General features: G+C 46.4%; 2 protein-coding genes across 3 annotated transcripts; one reads left to right on the plus strand and one right to left on the minus strand.

The window, feature by feature from the left end:
- The first annotated feature begins 359 nt into the window (after positions 1-359).
- Gcdh (glutaryl-CoA dehydrogenase) lies at positions 360-7,188 on the plus strand. Its single transcript, XM_028755492.1, has 12 exons — positions 360-541; positions 599-728; positions 814-840; positions 1,117-1,260; positions 1,385-1,447; positions 1,915-2,085; positions 3,150-3,279; positions 3,364-3,580; positions 4,070-4,173; positions 4,368-4,493; positions 4,850-5,010; positions 6,703-7,188. The coding sequence occupies exons 2-12, from the start codon at positions 602-604 to the stop codon at positions 6,774-6,776; spliced, it is 1,344 nt and encodes a 447-aa protein (XP_028611325.1). The 5' UTR covers positions 360-541; positions 599-601; the 3' UTR covers positions 6,777-7,188.
- On the minus strand, positions 6,298-21,885 carry Syce2 (synaptonemal complex central element protein 2). Of its 2 annotated transcripts, none has more exons than XM_028755496.1 (5): positions 21,778-21,885; positions 21,244-21,356; positions 9,628-9,781; positions 7,674-7,862; positions 6,298-6,621 (listed from the first exon to the last, which is right to left on the minus strand). In XM_028755496.1, the coding sequence occupies exons 1-5, from the start codon at positions 21,790-21,792 to the stop codon at positions 6,577-6,579; spliced, it is 516 nt and encodes a 171-aa protein (XP_028611329.1). In that variant the 5' UTR covers positions 21,793-21,885; the 3' UTR covers positions 6,298-6,576. The 2 variants fall into 2 exon arrangements, with proteins under 2 accessions (XP_028611329.1, XP_028611328.1); XM_028755495.1 differs by having other exon boundaries at positions 21,244-21,374.

Raw genomic sequence — 21,885 nt, forward strand, 5'->3', positions numbered from 1 at the left:
TCTACACAAACACTCAGAAAGTAGGAGAACCACACAGGTACACAGAAACACAGTTACTGTGCCACAGAAGATCACATCCATCCACAGAGTACACACAAAGCAACAAGTTGGGATAGACTGGCAGGCTGACTGGGCTGGGCTCACCGGGGCTCACCGCTAGCAGTCCACCTTTCTCTCCACAGGTACCCCGTTTGAGGATTTCTCAAGGTCTGGCCTACAGGCGTTCTTGTTGGACTTGGGATCCCGCCTCTCAGGCCCTCGGCAACTAGGCAACCAGGAGTGGGTGGGGCAGAAATACAGTTGGCCAATCGGGTTTGCACACTTGTTTTCCGCCCCTTCCTGGTTCCCCTGCTTAAGGGAGAAACCTGACTGGGCGGGGGAAGAACCCGAGGGCAAAAACCAAGCTGCTGCTTTAGCTCTTTTAAAAGGCAGAGCCACAGAGGAGGCTGTGTTCTGGGAGGAACCAAGGAGGAACCAATGAGCAACCCCTATTAGGCCTAGGTCACGTGTGCTGGTCCGGAGCACAGCCTGCAAGCACTAGGTATGAAGGGTATGGGGTGGGAGAAGGCTGGTCCCCGCTGACGCCCAGCCCTTCCAGGTTATGGTCCCTGCAATGCTCACCGGCTACATGTCCCTGAGAGGAGTCTCCGCGCGGTTGCTGAGCCGCAGGCCCGGCGTGTGCTTCCCGCGGGTTCCACGTACCTGGAGCTCGGCGGCCGCCCACACCGGTCAGTACGGGGCTCCGGGTGGGTGGGCAGGGAAACACAGGACACTTTCTCAGTGTGACTTCCTCTTTCTTTTTTTTTTTTGCAGAGAAGACACAGATCCGATCGGCCAAATGTAAGGATCACCTACCCCCCCTACTCCCCGTCCAGCTGTCTGACCCATGATTGTCCGTGAATGCAAGGACTTCTGGGAAGGGAGTCTGGGCTGTGCCCAGGGTCAGAAGTCTAAAGTAGTGGGTATTTGTTTCTACTGGGCTGGAGAGGGGTTGCGTTTGTCAGATTGTCTTGAAGCTAGAATCCACCTGGAGCGAGATGGGGGGAATGGGTGTAGCTTAGAAATGTGCAGGAGGATGCCGGGGTCTGGCTGACTCAATCCCCACACCATACCCAGCCACTCGTCCTGTGTTTGACTGGAAGGACCCACTGGTACTGGAGGAGCAGCTGACTGCCGATGAGAAACTCATCAGGGACACCTTCCGTAACTACTGCCAGGAGCGGCTTATGTCTCGAATTCTGCTGGCCAATCGTAATGAAGGTGCCTTGGAAGGGTGGGCACCCTGGGTTCCACAACCATATGTGATTTGCACATGCTGCAGTCCCTGGGGTCAGGGACTCCATCAAACTGAGACAGGGCCTGATTCTGACACCCATCTCTGCAGTTTTTCACAGGGACATTGTGTATGAGATGGGGGAGCTGGGCGTATTAGGACCCACCATTAAAGGTAAGGTCATTTCCAGGTATATTATGCAGCCTATACCCACCCACATCATCTTGAAGAGCCATCCCTTTTCCTCAGTCACAGCTTTTCATCTGTGAAATGGGCAGTGGTTATCCCTCTTGAAAGCAGCTGTGGGGGGCTGGAGAGATGGCTCAGTGGTTAAGAGCACTGACTGCTCTTCCAGAGGTCCTGAGTTCAAATCCCAGCAACCACATGGTGGCTCACAACCATCTGTAATGAGATTTGATGCCCTCTTCTGGTGTGTCTGAAGACAGTGACAGTGTACTCATAAATAAAATAAATAAATCTTTAAAAAAAAAAAAAAAAAAAAGAAAGCAGCTGTGGTATGAGATGAACAAAGTCCCAGCCAGGGCAGCCCCCTGACACTTCCAGAAGATCCCTATTACAGCCCTGCTCAGTCCCGGGGCTGACCTTTGGTCTTTGGTCTACCTGCTCCTCTTCTGCACCAGGGTATGGCTGTGCTGGAGTGTCATCGGTGGCCTATGGGCTCCTGACTCGAGAGCTGGAGAGGGTGGACAGCGGCTACAGGTCAATGATGAGTGTTCAGTCCTCCCTTGTCATGCACCCCATCTATACCTATGGGAGTGAGGAGCAGCGACAGAAGTATCTGCCCCGACTGGGTAAGCAGCTGCTGCCGAGTAGAGGAAAGTCAGACGATGGCTGGAATGCAGGTCCCAGTGTCCCCACAGCCTGCCTTTCCTATAGACCACCTGTGTCCACGACAGGCCCTAGGGCTCAGTTGTCAACCTTCATCTCCTGCCAGCTCTGTCAGTCCTCCCCTCCCCCTGCCTCCCCTTTGACTTTACCTCTGGCCACCATCATTTCCCCTTGGATTTGTTTTCTAGGCCTCTCATCCCAGTCCAAAGTTTAAAGTCTTAACTGCTAACCAGATCCACAAGGCCCATGAGCAGGTCCCTGGGACCTTTCCTCTACTTCTTTAGCTACTCAGATTTTATTTGTAGATATGGTCTCATTGTGTAGCCCTGTTTGGCTGGGAGCTTTGTAGACCAGTGGCATCAAACTCAAAGGTCTATGTGCCTTGGTCTCCTGAGGAGGGACAACTAGGATTAAAGGCATGTACTACCATGCTTATCCTTCCGGCCACTCTTCTGATTGCTCAGATACTAGGGATTCTCCAGTCAGCTTGGTGATGACTCATACCCTTCGTCAAGCTGGATGTGGTGGCATACCCCTCTAATCCTAGCACTCTAGAGGCCAGCTTGGTCTCCATAGTGAGTTATAGGACAGTCAGGGCTACACAGTGAGACCATGTCAAAACAAACAAGCCAGGTGCCACCACACCTTTAATCCTAGCACTTGGGAGGCAGAGACAGGAAAATCTCTTGAGTACAAGGTCAGCCTGGTCTACAGAGTGAGTTCCAGGATAACTAGAGCTAAGAAACCCTGTCTCAAAAAACAACAAAAGCAAAGTAATAAGAGAAAAAAACCCCTCAAACTTCATACCCTCTGTCAGCTAAATCTCTTGGTGTCCTCTAAGACCCTTGCCAGCCCCTTTCTTTCTGGCATCTTCACATTATAACACTGTGATTATGGCCTGGATCATTTTCTCAGCAGCTCACTGAGTGCCATGATGCAGGGTGTATCTGCCTTTATTCAGGTCTGGCTCAGTGGAGAAGGAGGTAACTTATCAGGAGAGGAATGAGACCCTCTCTTGTGCTTACAGCCAAGGGTGAACTTTTGGGCTGCTTCGGACTTACAGAGCCCAACCATGGGAGTGACCCAGGCAGCATGGAGACCAGAGCTCGCCACAATCCATCAAACCATAGCTACACTCTCAATGGGACCAAGACCTGGTGAGAGACCAGGTAGACTGGTGGGGATGAGGTGTGTACAAAGGAGCAGCAGCTAGCAACCCTCCACAACTCTCTGGCCCCCAGGATCACCAACTCCCCCGTGGCTGACCTATTCGTAGTGTGGGCTCGGTGTGAGGATAACTGTATTCGGGGCTTCCTACTGGAGAAGGGGATGCGGGGACTGTCTGCCCCTAGGATTGAAGGAAAGTTCTCCTTGCGGGCCTCGGCTACCGGCATGATCATCATGGATGGCGTGGAAGTGCCCGAGGAGAATGTGCTGCCTAATGTGTCCAGCCTGGCGGTATGTGGTAGACACCTTGAGATCTAGTGATGGGGCACTGCTAGCTCATCTTTCTCACCTTTTCAAGTGGAGAGCACACATACACAGTCCCTGTTCTTCTGGAGCACTGTGGAGTCAGTGATCCTCCCCGTTCACAGATGTGCTAATTTCACCTTTTGAGTTACTACCACTTAGCTCTTTATCTCTGCCCAAAATGCATCTGGGCCTTTGACCAGTTTCTACTCTGTATGCATGAGTAGCTTCCTGTCTCCTGCCTGTCTTAGATGTGAGCATTGAGGTCAGGCTCCATGCTGTATAGGACTACTTGCACATACAGAGTGGAAAACCACTGAACAAGACTTGATGCACCCAAGTTTTGGGGCTCACACCCTGGGGGTTTAAATGGCTGCAGATCCCTTTGTCTGGGGCATTTGGGAGATGGGTTTTCCTTCTTGACAGTTGGTTCTTCCCAGGCCCTCAGTTAACTGAGACCTCTTGTCAATCTCATAGGGCCCTTTTGGCTGCCTTAACACTGCCCGATATGGCATCACATGGGGTGTGTTGGGAGCTGCTGAGTTCTGTTTGCACACAGCCCGGCAGTATGCCCTGGACAGGTATGCGGGCTGCTATAACACCTGGGGGTGTGGAGGATTTTGGGGTTCCCTAGCACCTACCAAGTTTAAGTTGTCTGTTCTGTGAGATGGCCCAGGACATCTTGAGCAGTTAAAATGTTGAGATGACAGCAGGGCCAGCATGAACTAGGAAGCCTCTTGAACTATGGGTCTTCACTTGACTTTGCCTGTTCTAGGATCCAGTTTGGAGTCCCCTTGGCCAGGAACCAGCTGGTTCAGAAGAAGTTGGCAGACATGCTCACTGAGATCACACTGGGCTTCCATGCTTGTTTGCAACTTGGCCGTTTAAAGGATCAGGACAAGTATGGATTATATACTATGGCGGAATCCTAGACCTTCCCAAACGGTGGCCCCAGAGATAGAAGCATCTCCCTACTTCCCTCTTTTTCTTGTTTTTTTCAAGAGTGGGTTCCTCTATGTAGCCTTGGCTGTCTTGGAACTCACTCTGTAGACCAGGCTGGCCTTGTACCCCCCAAAGATCTGCCTTCCTCTTCCTCCTGAGTGCTAGAGTTAAAGGCGTGTGCCATCACTACTCAGTGTCCCCTTTGGTTTTGATGATCTGGATCAGAGACAGCCTTTCCAGTTGGACATGTGTTCCATCTTCTGGGTATGGTAAGTACATGAGACCCAGTGTTTATAACATATGTGTCATTCCCAGGGCTACCCCAGAAATGGTCTCCCTGTTGAAGAGAAACAACTGTGGGAAAGCCCTGGACATTGCCCGCCAGGCACGAGACATCCTGGGAGGAAACGGGATTTCCGATGAGTACCATGTGATCCGGCATGCTATGAATCTGGAGGCAGTGAACACTTATGAAGGTTAGGCCTGGGCTCAGGGAGGAGGATGTCACAGTGGTCCGGGAGGAGGGAGACAGCAGTAAGGAGAATGGACAGCACAGCTGAATCCACCAGCTGTTGCCGCGTGGCTTCAAGCTCGCTAGCCCCCTGTCCTTTACCTGGAGTCAGTTGTTCAGAGCTTGCGGGAATAAATATGTAAAGGAGTGACACATGACTTCAGAGATCCCAGTGAGCAGATCCTGTGGAATGCCCCTGACCCTTGTTCTCATCATGGGATGGGACATGAAAGGGGACACAGTCCCAAGAGCAAGGTTCCAAGAGAGGTACGGTGGAGGTGGGTGTGAAGAAGAGAACAGCACACATTAAAAAGGTGTTTGTAGATTACCAAACTCACAAGGGCATGTACCCATGGCTTAGGACAAACTTGGAAAAAGACATGAAAAACTGGAGGCTAAAACATGAAGGAGGCTGTGGGGATGCCTCAGTGAGTCCAATAGTTGCCATTAAAAACAAGAGAGCCTGAGTTTTAAGTCCTCTGTCAAAGCAGCACAGAAGCACATGTCTGTAATCCAGTGCTTCTAAGTAAAATGGGAAACTCAGGCACGCATCCTTAGAAGCTTTCAGACCAGCTAGCCTGGGTACAGACTAGTCAATAACAAAAAAAATTTTAAAAATTAAAAAAGCCGGGCGGTGGCGGCGTATACCTTTAATCCCAGCACTTGGGAGGCAGAGGCAGGTAGATTTCTGAGTTTGAGGCCAGCCTGGTCTACAGAGTGAGTTCTAGGACAGCCAGGGCTACACAGAGAAACCTTGTCTGAAAAACAAAACAAAACAAAACAAAACAAAAAAAAATCCCCTGTCTTAAATAAGGACCAAGACCCTGAGGCTGTCCCCTGGCCTCCTCATGTGCACCTAAACTCACACATCTTTGACCAATATTAAAAAGGGGAGAAATACAACCCCATATGATCTGTGCAAAGCGGGCAGGGACACCAGCTTCACTGGCAGAGAAGCTTCTAGACTTTAAGCAGAATCTATGGGATATCTTCCTTGCCTGCTCCAATGACAGGATTTGAACCTTGGGAAAGTCCCACATCCTTCAGTGTTTATCTGAGGCTACTGGATGAAACATTCCAGAAATAGTGAGAGGGAGCCGTGAGGTGAGATCCTACAATGTGAGCATGAGCTGACATGGGTCAGATTTAGGCTTTTGGAAATAAATGGCATTATTTGATTGTGTAAAAAGGAAACTATGGTTTTTGCTGCTGTCCCTGAAGGAGGGAAAGAGCAAGGACCAGCAGTGTTTTTGCATAGATGATCATCAGTCTTCCCAACTCTGGAATAAAGTATGACCAGGGTGAAATCAAAACATTTAATCAACTATAGATGTGGGTTGGGAGAATTTGCTAAGGCAAGGCCTATGGCAGGGTCTAACCTTGTCACATGTTGGTAATTAGCATAAAGATCATTGGTGGCTTTGTGTTGGGTTACAGAACTGTAAAAAAACAATATCAGCATGGTTCAAACAGTAGCCTCTGTGCCTCCTCTTGGTGAGAAGGCATTGAGACAGAAGCCTCTTAGCAGAAGTCAGCATTCACCATCTTTGTAATTCTGTTCTTCGGAAGTGGGAACCTAGGGCGGCATAAGGGATGACTTTAAAGGTAAGTTATGAACTGAAGATTCCAAACCAACCCTAACATTCATCTCACACAGGTACACATGACATTCACGCTCTGATCCTTGGGAGAGCAATTACTGGGATTCAGGCATTCACGGTTGACAAGTGAACCCATTTCAACAGAGGGCCCTCAACAGAGAGATACTTTGCCCTGAGTCTGCTCAAGAAGATGGACCCAGCTTTTATAGTGGAGAGTGAGACACTGATTTGAGACTCAGGAAATTTCTTTCTGGAAGACATTCAGATATGCTCTATAGAAAGAAGATGGAATTAATTCTCTGTATGTCCCTCAGCCCTTTTTAACTGTGAATGAAATCAGGTTCCACCTACCCGGTCATTTTAAGTTTTTTGGAACTGGGAGAGACAGAGGGGAGTGACACAGGAGCCACTGAGATGGAGCAGACCTTGTGAGAAGGTGCACTGGACTTTACAGTATGCCTTCTTGCCTCTATCTCAGGGCAGTACCTTCTGTGTTCAACACTGAGCTGATAAAAGATGGAAATAAAGAGCCTGTGCCTTACTCCTTGGGATTGGACTAGGTTTACTGGTAACCATGGAGAGGTAGTTTGGGGAATTTCTCGTAGGAGAGACAAACATGCCTAGGGGTTGTGCCACTCTGGAATAGCACACAGATTTTTGAGCTAGACATTCTGACTGGCAGGGGACACTTTGTCCTGTCCCTCATATGACACAGCTAAGTACACAATAATAGCATGGACAATAGTTGGGCTTCTCAATCTAAGCCATGTGACTAGGGACTCCCAACAAGGTGGCGGATCAAAGGCTTTTACAGGGACTAGCCATGTAGGGATTAGTAAATTTCCTGTTTCCTACCAGAGTGGGGTGGGTATCAGATACAGCACTTGTCTGGCATGTGCAAACCCATGTGCCTTGGATTTGATTCCCTACACTTTAAGGGGAAAAAAAAAGTCTAGTTCCTATTCATATTTACTTTCAGCGGAGACATTCCAGGTCTTTCTCACAGGATACACTCCCAAATTCTTACCTCAGACTGGACACATAGGTCCTTGTACACAGTTTCCACAGTTTGGCAGACTTGTTTGAGCTCCATTTCCAGATGGCTGATCTTTGCCATCTTCTGGGTGAATTCTTGTAGTCTTTCCTGAATGATTTTGCTGTGGTGGCTGTACACCTGGTACATCCTCTCCTCCAACTTTTCTGTCAGATCTGAGACCTTAGAAAAAGTAATCAAGAACTACACTGACTACAGGCAAAATTTTGTTTATGTTACTTTTTTAAAGACATGGTTCTGCCATGTAGCCCAGGCTAGTCTTAAACTCATCAATCTTCCAGTGTTAGCCTCTTTAGTGATGGTATTATATGCACACAGGTGTACACCACCATTCCCAGTTCTTGTGTTTCAGATGATCCGTCTCATGTAGCTGGGACTGGCCTTGAACTTGCTATGTAGTTGAGGCTGGTTTTTAAACTCCTGACCCTAGTGCTATCTCCTAAGTCCTGGGAATAGTAGGGATATGCCACAATGCCCAGCTTCTTTATTAAAACAAGATAACATTGTATATGTTCAGTTGGTTCTTACTAAATCTAGGAATGCTGAAAAGTCAATCTGTAGTGGTATACACCTGTAATTCTAGCACTTGGGAGTAGAGGCAGGAGTCTTCTGGGCTACACAGGCCATCTAAAGCTATATATATAGCAAGATCCTGCCTCAAAAACCCGAAAATAATTAAAATGTACAGAAAGATATTCATTGGTTCTATGCAAATATTACCTCATTTGGTATGAGAGAACTGAGTACCACCTATCACAACTGGCATCTTGTGAGGTTCTGAAACTAATCCTCTTATTGGATACCAAGGAAAGACAATATGTATGAATTAGAAATAGAAAAGGTCTGACTGAATGGCTCTGCTGGCTGTGTACTTTCAAGCAGCCCCAGGCACAGCCATGTTCAGGCAATGCACAGATGCTGCATTCCATCAAGCAGGTCATCAGGCTTTGTGAGACATGAGCCCCATGTGTGTTGTAGGACCAGCTATCTCATCCCAGACCACAGCTACTTTCTGAAGATACATGGGAAAGATAAGGCAAGCCACAGCCAAGCCTGTTGGAACAGGCCTATAATCCTAGATAGTCAGAAAGCTAAGGTAGGAACATTACAAGTTCAAGGCCTGGACTACAGAGCGAGTTCAAGGCAACTGGGAAAGTGAGACCCTGCTTCAAAATAAAAATAAGTCTGGGGTATAAATACAGCCTAGTATTAAGAGTACTGATCTAGCATGCTTACAACTCTTGAAGTGGACAGATCTCAGTTCCTGAGCCTGGGGCTCCCTTATACCATTTACCACTTTAAAAAAAACAGATAATGGGTGATTTGCCTGCTTGTCTATGTGTGTAACATGCATGCCTACTGACATGGATGTCAGAAGAGTGCATCTGATCTACAGGAGCTGCTGTCACAGGAGATGTAAGCTACCTAACGTGGGTGTTAGGAGTCAACCCCAGTCCTCTGGAAGACCAGTAAGTGCTCTTAACTGCTAAGCCATCAGGCCTCACTTTTTTTTTTTTCTTGAGACAGACTCGCACTAGCTTGAAACTCACTAAGTATACCAAGCTGGCCTCGAACTCCAAAATTTGCCTGCCTCTACTTCCCAAGTGCTGAGATTAAAGGTGGAGTTACCGTATCTGGTTTACCACTTAAAAAAGTGTGTTTGTGTGTATGTATAAATGGGTGTCAAACCAGTATCAGTTTTCAGGTTAGGCAAATGCTCTACCATTAAGCAACACTTCCATCCGAACTCATTCACTTCTGAGCCTTAATTTTCTCACTTATAATATGGGCCAATCTATTGACTCCTCCAGAGTAAAGTGAGAGCTATGTGCAAAGTGCCTGCCTAGCAGGTGCCTAGACCCTAACAGATGTCAGACCACAGGTCCTTCCTTCTTAGAGCTTCCCTTCCCTCTGAGGGATTCATCACCTTCATTTTGAGGCTGTCCCTGAAGTTGGTCATAAGTGCATGGTCCTTCTGCCTGCTTTCATTGATGTTTTCAATCAGTTCCTGAGCTTTCTTCTTCAGGGTTTCAATGCTAGAATCCAGAGAGGAGAAGGGTCCTGGCAGCTGGCAACTGGCACTAAGGTAGAGATACAAGGGTTAAACTCTGGCTTCTGAAAGTACTGAAATAATCATGTTCTCCAAAAATGGCTGATCTGAGGTGGAGCTCAGTGGGAGAATACATGCTTAGCACACGAGCACAGCATGCACACACACTCACACAGGGGCAGGAAGAGTGTGATCTAAGTAAGCTGTATGGTATGAGTGAGTGCACTGGCTGGTTTTGTGTCAACTTGACACAAGCTGGAGTTATCACAGAGAAAGCAGCTTTAGTTGAGAAAATGCCTCCATGAGATTCAGCTGAAAGGCATTTTTTCAATTAGTGATCAAGGTGGGAGGGCCCATTGTGGGTGGTGCCATCCCTGGGCTGATAGTCTTGGGTTCTATAAGAAAACAAGCTGAGCAAGCCAGGGGAAGCAAACCAGTAACATCCCTCCATGGCCTCTGCATCAGCTCCTGCTCTCTGTCCTGCTTGAGTTCTTGCCCTGACTTCCTTTGGTGATGAACAGCAATGTAGAAAGTGTAAGCTGAATAAACACTTTCCTCTCACTTCCTCGTCATGATGTTTGTGCAGGAATAGAAACTCTGACTAAGACAGTGAGGAAGGTGTAAGACGATCACTGCCTTTGTGGGTGACATGAAACAACTCTATTTCATTCATACCTTGAGACACAGGCCTCCCAAACCTTGTATAACCTAGAGCTGGACCAAGGTGTAAGTCTAACATGCCTGCAGTTCGAGGACAAGATCTATGCAACCCAAAGCCACTGTTATGTGTTTACACACACACACACACACACACACGTAAACACATACCACTGCACACACACACACACAAATAAACACATACCACTATGCACACACATATACACACCACTGGCTTCTCTGAAATGAGCACTAAGGTAGTTTGAGTAAGAACACCCCCCTCCCCCATGGGGCTCATATGTTGACTACTTGGTCCCAGTTGGTAGGGCCATTTGGAAAGCATTACGAGGTATTGTAGGGAATCTGGGTTGTATAAGAAAATAGGCTGAGCAAACCATGGAGAACAAGCAGTGTCCCCCATGGTCTCTGCTTCAGTTCCTGCTTCCAGGTTCCTGTCCTGCTTGAATTCTTAGCTTTCCTCAGTGATGGATTGTGATTGCGATGTGTAATTGAAATAAACCCTTTCCTTCCCAATTTGTTTTTGGTCATGGTGTTTTATCATAGCAATAGAGAACAAACTAGGACTGGACTACCTCTGGAGGCAAGAATGGTACTGGGAACACTGCAGCCCTCTGGGCCACTTGCCATCCTACCTATGCTTAGCTCACTCTCTCATATTTCCCACAACCATCCTAGAGCATCAAAATTTTCCTTCTATGTGCATAGAGGAAACTCACTAGCCAGCAGTGGTGACACACACCTTTAATCTCAGTACTTGGGGAGCAGATCGCTGAGTTGCAGGCTAGCCTGGTCTACAGAGCAAGTTCTAGGAGAGGCAGGACTATATAGAAATAAAAAACAAACAAAACACCAAAAATATTCAACAAAACAACAAAAAAATCCACCACCAACAAAACCCTTCATGAAGTTACTAAGTAGGACAGAGGAGATGTCCTGCCTGCTGACCTTTCATTCTCCCCTCCTCCACTCCCAGTATTAGAAATTGAACCTAGGGACTCACACGTGCTGGGCAGATATTTTGAGACAAGATTCTCATGTAGGCAAGCAGGCCTTGGATGTTGGCTTTGTACTTTTGTTCTTTCCTGGCTTAGCCTCTGGAGAAGCTGAGATTAAGGTCTGTACCACCAGGCCTGACTCCTCTTCTGTGTATTTTTTAAAACCATTATAATTTCCCCCTCTTACTGAAAATGGATTATTTTCTCATATAATATATCCTGTTGCAGGATATTTGATCACATCGTAAACCCCAAGATTGTGAACTGGAAAAACCTTCTTGTGGTGTGGCTCAGCCCTAGCACACACCTTTAATCCAAGAGCTCACTAATGTCAACTCTAGGTCAAGAGGCAGAGCAAGCAACATAAGGAAGTTAACCTAAGTAAATAGAAAGGAAGGTCTTTGAGTTGAAGGTTATTTAAGACAGCACAGAGAAGGAGAAGGAGCTTTTTTTTTTTTTCCTTTTCCTTTTGGGTCTTTGGTGGAATAGGAAGGTCAGCTTGGGTGCTTTCTCTACCTCTCTGAGCTAGCAGGTTTTCACCCCAGCATCTGGTTCCTGAGTCTTCATTGGTAAAATCAAATGGCTGGGAGGTTTTTTGTTTTGTTTTGTTTTTGTTTTTTTTCGAGACAAGGTTTCTCTGTGTAGCCCTGGCTGTCCTGGAACTCTCTCTGAAGACCAGGCTGGCCTCGAACTCAGAAATCCACCTGCCTCTGCCTCCCAAGTGCTGGGATTAAAGTGCGCCACCACTGCCCAGCAGTTTTGTTTTTTAAAACAGCAATATTCTAATTCAAGTTTCCACTCTTTCTACTCCTCCTAGTTTCTTCCCACCTCCCCTACCATCCAGATCCACTCCCATTCTGTCTCTCATTAGATGAGAACAGGTTTCTAAGAGAAAACAACAAAACAAAATAAAGTATAATAAGATAAAACAAAACCATCACATCAAAGTTGGACAAGGCAAACCAAGAGAAGAAAGAGCACAAGAGAAGGCTCAAGAATTGGAGATCCACTTATTCACACAGTCAGGAGTCCTGTAAAAACACTAAACTGAAAGCCATAATCCATACACAGAGGACCTGGTGCAGAAGCAGCCTACAGAATGGGAAAAGATATTCACCAACTCCACATCTGATAGAAGCCTAATATTTAAAATATATAAAGAACTCAAGAAACTAGATATCAAGAAAGCAAATAATCCAATTTAAAAACAAGGTACAGATCTAAATAGACTCTCAGTAGAAAAAACTCAAGTGGCTGAGAAACAAATGTTCAACATTCTTAGCCATCAGAGAAATGTAAATCAAAACTTTGAGACTTCATCTTACACCTGTCAGAATGGCTATGATCAGTAACATATGTAACAGATGATGCAGTGAGAGTGTGGAATAAGAGAAACACTCATCCATTGCTGTTGGGAGTGCAAATGTGTATAGTCACTATGGAAACCAGTGTGGCTGATTCCCTCAGAAAGATGAAACACTATCTTAAGATCCACCACTCTTAGGCATATGCTCAAATACTCACCTTACCCCAAGGACACTTGCTTAACCATGCTTACTCTGTTCTGTGCACAATGGCCAGAAATTGGAAACAATCTAGATGTCTTCCAACAGAATGGATAAAGGATTTCATTTTATATGAATGGGTATTTTGCCTGCATGTATGAGTGTGGCTGGCTGGTGCTCACAGAAGACAGAAGAGGGCATCGGACCCCTTGGAACTGAATTATAGAGTTGTAAACAGCAATATGGATGATGAAATCAAATCTAGGTCCTCTGGAAGAACAACAAAGGCTCTTAACTGCTGGGCAATCTTTCTAGTCCCTCCTCTTATATCTTTAGCCTGTTTCTATTGGTTGTTTTTTTTTTCTCTTTTTTTTCTTGGCATATGCTACTTCGCATTCTTGCATCTTTAAACTGTCTTTTTGTGTATCTCCTATTCCACCCTAGGTTACCCTCATCGGGCTAGTTTGTAGAAAGACTTACCTAATACTGTTAATATGTATTTTCCCCACCTCCATTCATTTTTCATCATCAAAGTATCCAGTGAGCAGGCACTGCAGGCAGACACTAGCACATTCCATACTGTAATTCCCTTGGCAACTGCTGTCACTGTGTCAGTATGTGGACCCACATCACCACAAACATCTCTGGAGGTCAGAGGACAATTTGCAAGAGTCTGTTCTTTAATTTTACCATGTGGATCCTAGGGATCAAACTCAGATCACCAAACTCAAGAGGCAAGCACCTTGCCCTTAAGAGGGTATCTCTGTTGTCTTCTAACTCCAATTGTTCCCACCTATGCCTTCAGGCCCTTCCACAGTTCAAGCTACCTTTTTCTTTCTTTTTTTTTGTTTTTCCTGAAGATTTACTTATTTATATGTATATGAATACATTACTGCTGTCTTCAGACACACCAGAAGAGGGCACCTGATCCCATTACAGATGGTTGTGAGCCACCATGTGGTGGCTGAAAATTGAACTCAGGACCTCTGAAAGAACAGTCAGTGCTTTTAACCACTGAGCCATCTCTCCAGCCCAAGGCTATCTTTTTCCAAGGGGATCCTTGTGGTGTGGAGTGCCAGGACAGTGTCTTTCCTACCTAAGTCCTAGATCCCCTAGAACATCAGTTCTCAACCTGTGGGTTGCCACCCCTTTGGGGGTGGGGGAGAGGATCAAACAACCCTTTCACAGGGGTTGCCTAAGACCATCATAAAACACAGATATTTACATTATGATTCATAACAGTAGCAAAGCTACAGTTATGAAGTAGTAACAAAAATAATTTTATGGTTTAGGGTCACAACACAAGGAACTATATTAAAGGGTCACACAGCATTAGAAACATTGAGAACTGCTCTAGAAACTACTTCTGGCCGGCCCTAGTACACACATCAATTACAGTGTTACTGTCTTTGTCTGTGCCCCAGCCAAGTCTAGATTCCAGGAGGGATGGGGCCTTGTAGAAGTCATCTTCCCTATCTCTGTGTGGGAGAAGCAATAAATGTGCAGCCAATAAATCAATGATTCTTTTTTTCCTCTGTTTGTTTTTGACAGGGTTTCACTGTGTATCCCTTGCCGTCATCGAACTCACAGAGATCTGCCTGCCTCTGACTTCCAAGTGCTGGGATCAAAGGCATTCACCAGCACTACCTGGATAAATTAGTGACTCTTTTTAAACTGGATGTGATGGAAAGTTAATCCCACACTTGGAAGAAAGGTAGGCAGATCTCTCCTAGTTCAAGGATAGGCTGTTATATGTAGAAATTATGTCTCAAAACAAACACAAAATTAATGATTCTTGAGGTCTTTCATTACCACTCATACTTTGACTGACCCAAAATTTATTCCCAGTCCATGACACTCTCCAAATCTTTCAACAAGGTGTCTTCCCAAAAGCATTCAAGCTTCATTTTTGCACACCAATTAGGATCTCCCTTCGTCCCACTACATAAGGCCCCATCCTTTCTCCTTTTAGTAAATGATACATGAAACCACCTGATCCCCACACTAGAAACTTAGCAGTCAGCTTAGAGTTGGGCTTCTCTGGTCCTCCATATCCTGGTTGGAATCTCCTAGTTTCTACCTTTCAAAAATTTCCCCACAATCTATTATTCTTTGCAGCTGTATGTCTCCCATTTCTCACCTGGACCCTTGTGACCTTCCAACCCAAAATCTCATCTCCTAATCCTGTGTGATAGTCTAAGAAAGATCCACCCCGCCCACCCCCCCAGCCCCACCCTCCACCCCAAAAAAATGGCGCCACAGGGTCAAATCTAAATTCCTTGTACAGCAGACAAGACTTTCCATGGCCTGGCCTGCACCCTTTCCAGACTGTTCAGTTTCCAATGCAGGAGTAGCCCACAGGCTGTATACATACAATGTAAGTGCTCTACTACTAAGCCATATCTTCTGCCTCAGCATTCTGGTCCTTCAACAAAAAATTTCTCCAAACCCATTAGCCTTTACCCAGAACCACTTTCCCTTTCTGCCTCTCCCAGAGCAAGACCTAGGCTTCCCTTCCTCATCTTGGTCATGACTCTGCCTTACTTTATGCTTTTGGTGCACATGCACTCAGGGTGGAGACGGCAATTCTCTTCTGTACTTTCCAGCACCTCAAAGGCTTCCCTCTGTGCTGTCGTGTTCTGCTGACAAGCTACTCTAGGACCTCTGCTCTCATGCCTTTTGCACCCAGCTTGCCTTGTCTCAACTCTCCTGACCAACTCAAGTTTAGGACTTTGAAATTAGACTCAATCTTCCCAGGTATTTCTTTTTGTGTAATTCTTTGCAAACTGACTGAACTTCTAATGGCTCGAAGATGCTCTCCTTTAGTGCTCAAGAGATGAGAGGACAGATTTTTAATGGCGAGTACAGAAATAATGAAAAAAATCACTTGAATTCAGCTAATTCAAACTCTGTGGCAGGACAAAGGCCAGCATCAGACGTCTACTGAGAGCTTCTTTATTTTTCCAGACCCATCTTTTGTGGATTTTAACTTTTCCATTTCATTTTTCTTAATACTCAGCAGCTGCATATTAATCAAGATGCTAATGAATCATCGGGTTCCCTGGGTCTGCACTCACCAATTAGCTTTAATAAACAAAATGTGTGGTGTCCTCTCTGCAGGCTTCTTCAGTTCCTAGGCTGACTTCTGTGGCAGAACCCTGGACTGAGGCCAGGTAATGGAAGAGAGCACATTACAGTTGCCTGGTGTGCTTGGCCTGACTGGGGCTTGGGATATGGGGTCTGTAAGCATATCAACACACCCATCTATTATGTCTGTCCTTCTAAGAAGCCCCTGATCAGTTCCAAGAATTAGAAGAGTTCCCAAGCAGGGTCTAAGTTGGCAGGGGGCCCAGGAAATGGGTCTAAGCAAAGAGACCATCTGTTCGCTCCAGGTAAAGCTATGATTGGCAGGCATATGGGCCAGAGCTGATGGGGCCTTCCTTCCATGGCCACTCACAGATAACACAAGTAAATAAGCTACCAGCCACTTATGACCATCTTGGGGGGGGGGCAGGCCCAGGAGAGGGACCCACAGAATCTGGCACTCAGGCAAAGTGATGTTTTGCTGAAGTTCTGCCAGAAAGGGGGAAGGTTTGAGTGGATGCTGATGAGCTAGCTCCTCACCCACCTCCCTTTCAGAAATGTGTTAATATTTCAATCATGTTGCCGACTGTTGGCTGCTGGATCCGTTAACTGGTCCCTATGATGATTTTCAACCATCTGGTTTTTGGCTCTGGTAGAAGTCTTTCAAGTCTGTAAATGCTTTCTTTGCCTGTGTCTCTTCACCACAGAGATTCTGGTCTAAGCATGCTAACATTTGCAGAACATTTATCAAATGAATGGTTCATCATTTATATCTGCTTATTTTCTTGTCTCTGACTAATAGCACAGGTCTGGAAAGCCCTGTAGTCTGCTTTCTTACTGAGAAACGGGAAAGAAAAGGGGAATCAGGCTTCGTCTGGAACCTCTTACTCTGGCCTCAAGTAAGCTCATCCAGTCCACAACTGTCATCACAACAGCAGTCCTCACAGCATCCTAGTAGTCCCTGTATCACGCCACTTTAAGTTATAGCTTAGAAATAATTCTTGGCTGAACATAATTGTGCAAATATCCCAATATCCAACACATCTCAAAAAAAGAAAAAAAGAAAAAAAGAAAAGGAAGGTGGTGAGGGAGGTTGTAAAGTGAAACTTATACTCACACCTCGGCTCTAGAAGCCCGCACCTGTGAGAAACCATAACCAGCAGAAAGCAGCAGCACTGAGCTACTTATTACTGGCTCCGAGGGATGGGGAAAGCCCTGACTTGTAGTCTGTCAAGTGCCACTGTGCAAATATTCCCATTCTAGCAATATCAAGCTTCTAACATAAACTTGCCCACTTGGAAAGGGATATATAGAATCAGCTCTTGAGCCACAAAGTGGTGACACTCATCTTTAACCACAGCACTCGGGAGGCAAAGGTAGAAGAATCTCTGAGTTTAAGGCCTGCATGGTCTACAGAGTTCGTTCCAGAACTGGCAGGGATACACAGAGAAACTCTATCTCAAAGAAAAGAACAAAACAAAACAAACAAAAGAATCAGCTCTTGCAAACCAGCAGGAGCCAGCTCCAGCTTATCATGGATGGGGACAATCTCCTTTCTGCCATTTCCCCTAAGGGCTTTTTCCCAATCTGTTTTACTAAATGGCACCCCATACTGAACACCCAACTTAATCCAGCTCTCTTTATACTCTCTTCAAAATACTCACTACACAGTAGCCAGAGCCTGTCTCCTTTTTATTGCCTTTTTGTTTTTGAGATAGTCTCACTACTCAGGTGATGCTATATCAAGTGATATAGCATCATCTGCCCTAGAACTCCCCATGTCAACCAGCCTTGAACTCACAGAGGTCTGCCTGCCTCTTTGTCCCAAGTGCTGAGATTAAAGCTGTGCACCACATCTAGCCAGCATTCTTTTTTATAACAGGAACATAATAAGTATGTCACATCTCTGGCTCAGCAGGTCCTACTAAGTATAATCTCCTTTCTTCTAGAGCCTATTAAGATACCTAAATCTAGCCGGCAGTGGTGGCGTACACCTGTAATCCCAGCACTTGGGAGGCGAGGCAGGCGGATTTCTGAGTTCAAGGCCAGCCTGGTCTACACAGTGAGTTTCAGGATAGCCAGGGCTACACAGAGAAACCCTGTCTCGAAAAAAAAAAAAAAAAGATACCTAAATCTGTGGGTACTCATCATATATATACCTTCTGAAAAATGGTGTAACATTTGCAGAGAACCTATCCATATCTGTAGACGTCTATCATCCCTGAATGACTTATAATACCTGATACAAGCCTGAAGTGGTGGCGCACACCTGCAATCCCAGAACCTGGGAGGTGTGAAGAGCAGCATTAACTTAGGATAATCTCAGCTATGTATCAAGTTCAAGGCTAGCCTGGACTACATGAGAGACGATTTGAAAAGAACAAACAAAAACAAAGCCCAACACTGGGCCAGCAAGATGGCCCTATAGGTAAAAGCTATTCCTATGCAAGGCTGGAGACCTGAATTCAATCCAAGAACCCAGATAAAGATGGAAGGCAAGAACCATGCTAAATATGTCATGTGGAACTGGCAATTTGAATATACAGGAGACTACATATGCGACGTTCCCACAAAAGCTTACATATGGATGTTCACAGTACTGTTACATATATAGTCAAATGTTAATTTGTCTGTTGATAACAAATAAAATATGATAGATTTATAATATAGAATTTTAGCTACAAGAAAGACTTAAGTTCTGACAAAGGCTATGGTATAAATGACATGCCAAATGAAGAAAGCCAGACACAAAGAAGCACATGCCATATGACTCCATGCACATGAAATATCCATAATAGACAAATGTATGGAAACATAAAGCAAATTAATGGATACAGAGGATGGGGAAAGATGAAAGGACTGAGAGTTATTGCTAGGAGGTATGAGATCTCTTTTTGGAATGAGAAAAGATTTTGAAGTTGGATAGTGATGTTTGTATGGCTCTGTGAATATACCAAAAGCTATTAAATCACACACTTCTACAGGTGAGTTGCATGGCATGACACAAAATAAGCATCCTTAATTCTAAATTCCAAAATGCCAGGAATGGTAGTACCTTTAACCTAGCACTGAGGAGGAAGCAGCAGGCTGATCTCTTGAGTTCAAGACCAACCTGGTCTGCATAGTGAGTTCTAGAACACCAGGGTTACTTGATGTTGTCCTTATAAGAATTGCCTTGGTCATGGTGTCTGTTCACAGCAGTAAAATCCTAACTAAGACTTTCTACTTGGATATTCCCCATTGCCTCCTCACTCCCATCCTCCTTCTTGTTACAGCAACCAGGGGGAGCCCTTTACTACTTTCTTCCAAAGAGAACAAACTTCTATTAAGGGAGAGATGGTAATTTTTTTTTTTTTTTGAGACAGAGTCTCAGAGGCATCTAAAGTCTTGACTGCAAAGCCTGAGATATAACTCAGTTGTTAAAGTGCTTTCTTAGCATGTACAAAGCCCAGCATTCAACCTCAAGCACTGGTATAAACCAGGTGTGGCAGCATAAACTATAATCCTAGTAGGGAGGTAGGGGGCAGAAAGTTCAGAAATTCAAGGTCATCTTAGCTACCAGTTTGAGGTCATCCTAGGATATCTAAGGCCCCAATGAAGAAAGAAAAGGGAGAGGAATGGAAAGGAAAGGTCTAATCCCCCCCCACCCCCCGTCTCAACCAGACAGGGTTTCTCTGTGTAGCCCTGGCTATCCTGTCCAGCTCTGTAGACCAGGCTGTCCTCAAACTCACAGACTTCTATCTGCCTCTGCCTCCTGAGTGCTGGAATTCAAGACGTGTGCCACCACTGCCCAGCCTAATTGTGTCTCTTACTACCTCCCTTTTAACCTTCACTGTTCAGTAATCCTGCATGCTTGTACACTAGCTGTTCCTCTCTATCTGGAGTAGTGGCTTCCTTACCAAGTGACTTACTCTTTGCCTTCTCCAGGAAATCTGCTATGACCTTGAAGGGAAATCAAGTCACCATTACTGTCTCCTCAGTTTTTCCTCGTATCATGCTACCCGGTGTGCTTTCATATCCCTATCTGAATCATCCATGGATTCAAATCACAAGTCAAACTTAGAAGAGGGGCTGAGGACATGGCGCTTACTTTTATTTTGAAAAAAGATTTTGATTTTTATCAAGCATAGTATTCATAACCAGCCTTGAATCCTAGCACTTGTGAGGCAGACGCTGGCAGATTTCTGTAAGGTCCACGCCAGCCAAGCCTACATACTAAGACTAGGCCTTGAGAGACCTCAGCAGGTAAGAGCACTTGACAGTAACAGAATTCACATGGTGGTTCACAACCATCCAGAACTTGAGTTGCAGAGGATCTGACATCCTCTTCTGACCTCCATAAGCACCAGGCAGGCATGCACATTGCACATACGCACATTCAGGTTTTACACACATAAAATAAATCTAAATAAATAAGTCTACACAAGCAGGCCTGTGACATGGTTCAGAGAACAGGGCATTTTGCTGCTATCCCAGAACGACACGGTCCAACTCTGACTTCCACATGTTCACCATTCACTAAGCCCTGACTTCCAAATGTGTGAACATTTACTAAATAAATGTTAAAGGGGGGGGGGCACAAGACACATGAGTCTGAACATGAGGATGCTATGCAGTATGACATATGGGACTTGAGCTGTAGATCTAGCTTCAGTCAGGGAGGGAATCCTGAAATCAAATCCTGTGGATATCAAAAGGAGGACTCTAGTACCCAGAACCATTGTGGGCACCTGTTGTTAGAATTTCCTCTAGGCTCTGCCCAACGTTGACCTAGCAACAGCCAGGTAAGAGCCTGGCTCACATACAGGACTATTTGGCTATGGCTTGAACACTCAAGAGTTCGTTCTCCAGCAATCTCTCTCTCCCCTCCCCTCTTCTGTCTGTCCCTCCTCCCCCTCTCTTCTTTCTCTCCATCTCCCCTCTTTAGCCCTCTTCATCTTTCCATTTTCTCCCTCTTTCAGGCGCGCTCTCTCTCTACCCTCCTCTTTCTTCCTCCACCAATAAACTTTCTCTGTATTAGGTCTGTCTCATGGCTGATTCCTCACGAGGACACCTAGGCCGGGTCTGCCAAGGGGCATCGCTTCACCGCTACCGTTTCATAGAACATCACACCTGGAAGGTGTTAAGTCGCCCGTGGAACGAGGCCAAGGGCAGACCTCGTGGAATGAACTCCGTGGTCAACGCAGGGGCCCCGGAGTCCGGGAAGAGCAGTTGGGCCTGTCACTCCTCACCTCGGGGCCACTGAGGTAGGCGTCTCCTCGTGGTTCTCATTCTGCTGATGCTCTCCGCTCTCCACAATCGCCGGCGGTTCCTGGTCCCTTAACTCCACGGGAGGCACGGCCACCTGCGAGCACAGCCAGCTCTTGAGAGGCGGGGTGGGAACCTCAGTGGGGACGCCTAGCCGGGAGGGTCGGGCCCTGGGGTCGGCAGGGGAGGGCGCGCTAAGACCTTCCCGCGGATAGTAATAAAAGTAGGCCGTGTGGCTCACGCCTCGAATCCCTCCCCGGCCTCGGGAGGCTGGGACAGGCGACCGCTCGAGTTCGAGGCCGGGCCTGGTCTACAGCGAGTTGTCTTCGCCCGGCTCCTGTAGCGCACCGCCTCACAGCCTTGTCCCCCAGGCCCCAGCGGTTAGGCAAGAAACCTCGCCTCTCCTGACAAGAGGCGGCTCCAACCGTGGGGAACCGGCCCCGGGTTCGAGTGTGTAGAGGAAGTCTCGGTCAAGCCCCGCCCGCCGCCCACACACGGGAATCCAGCGCCTCACGTACTCCCTGGCGCTCCATTCCGTCTTTTCCCGCCTCGGCGCCCTCCGCGCACGCCACGCCCTCCGCACACCACGCCCCGAGCACGTGCTGAATGAAGTGCGCCCGGGCCCC

Source organism: Grammomys surdaster, unplaced genomic scaffold (assembly GCF_004785775.1).
Source record: "Grammomys surdaster isolate TR1022 unplaced genomic scaffold, NIH_TR_1.0 126063, whole genome shotgun sequence".
NCBI lineage: Eukaryota > Metazoa > Chordata > Mammalia > Rodentia > Muridae > Grammomys > Grammomys surdaster.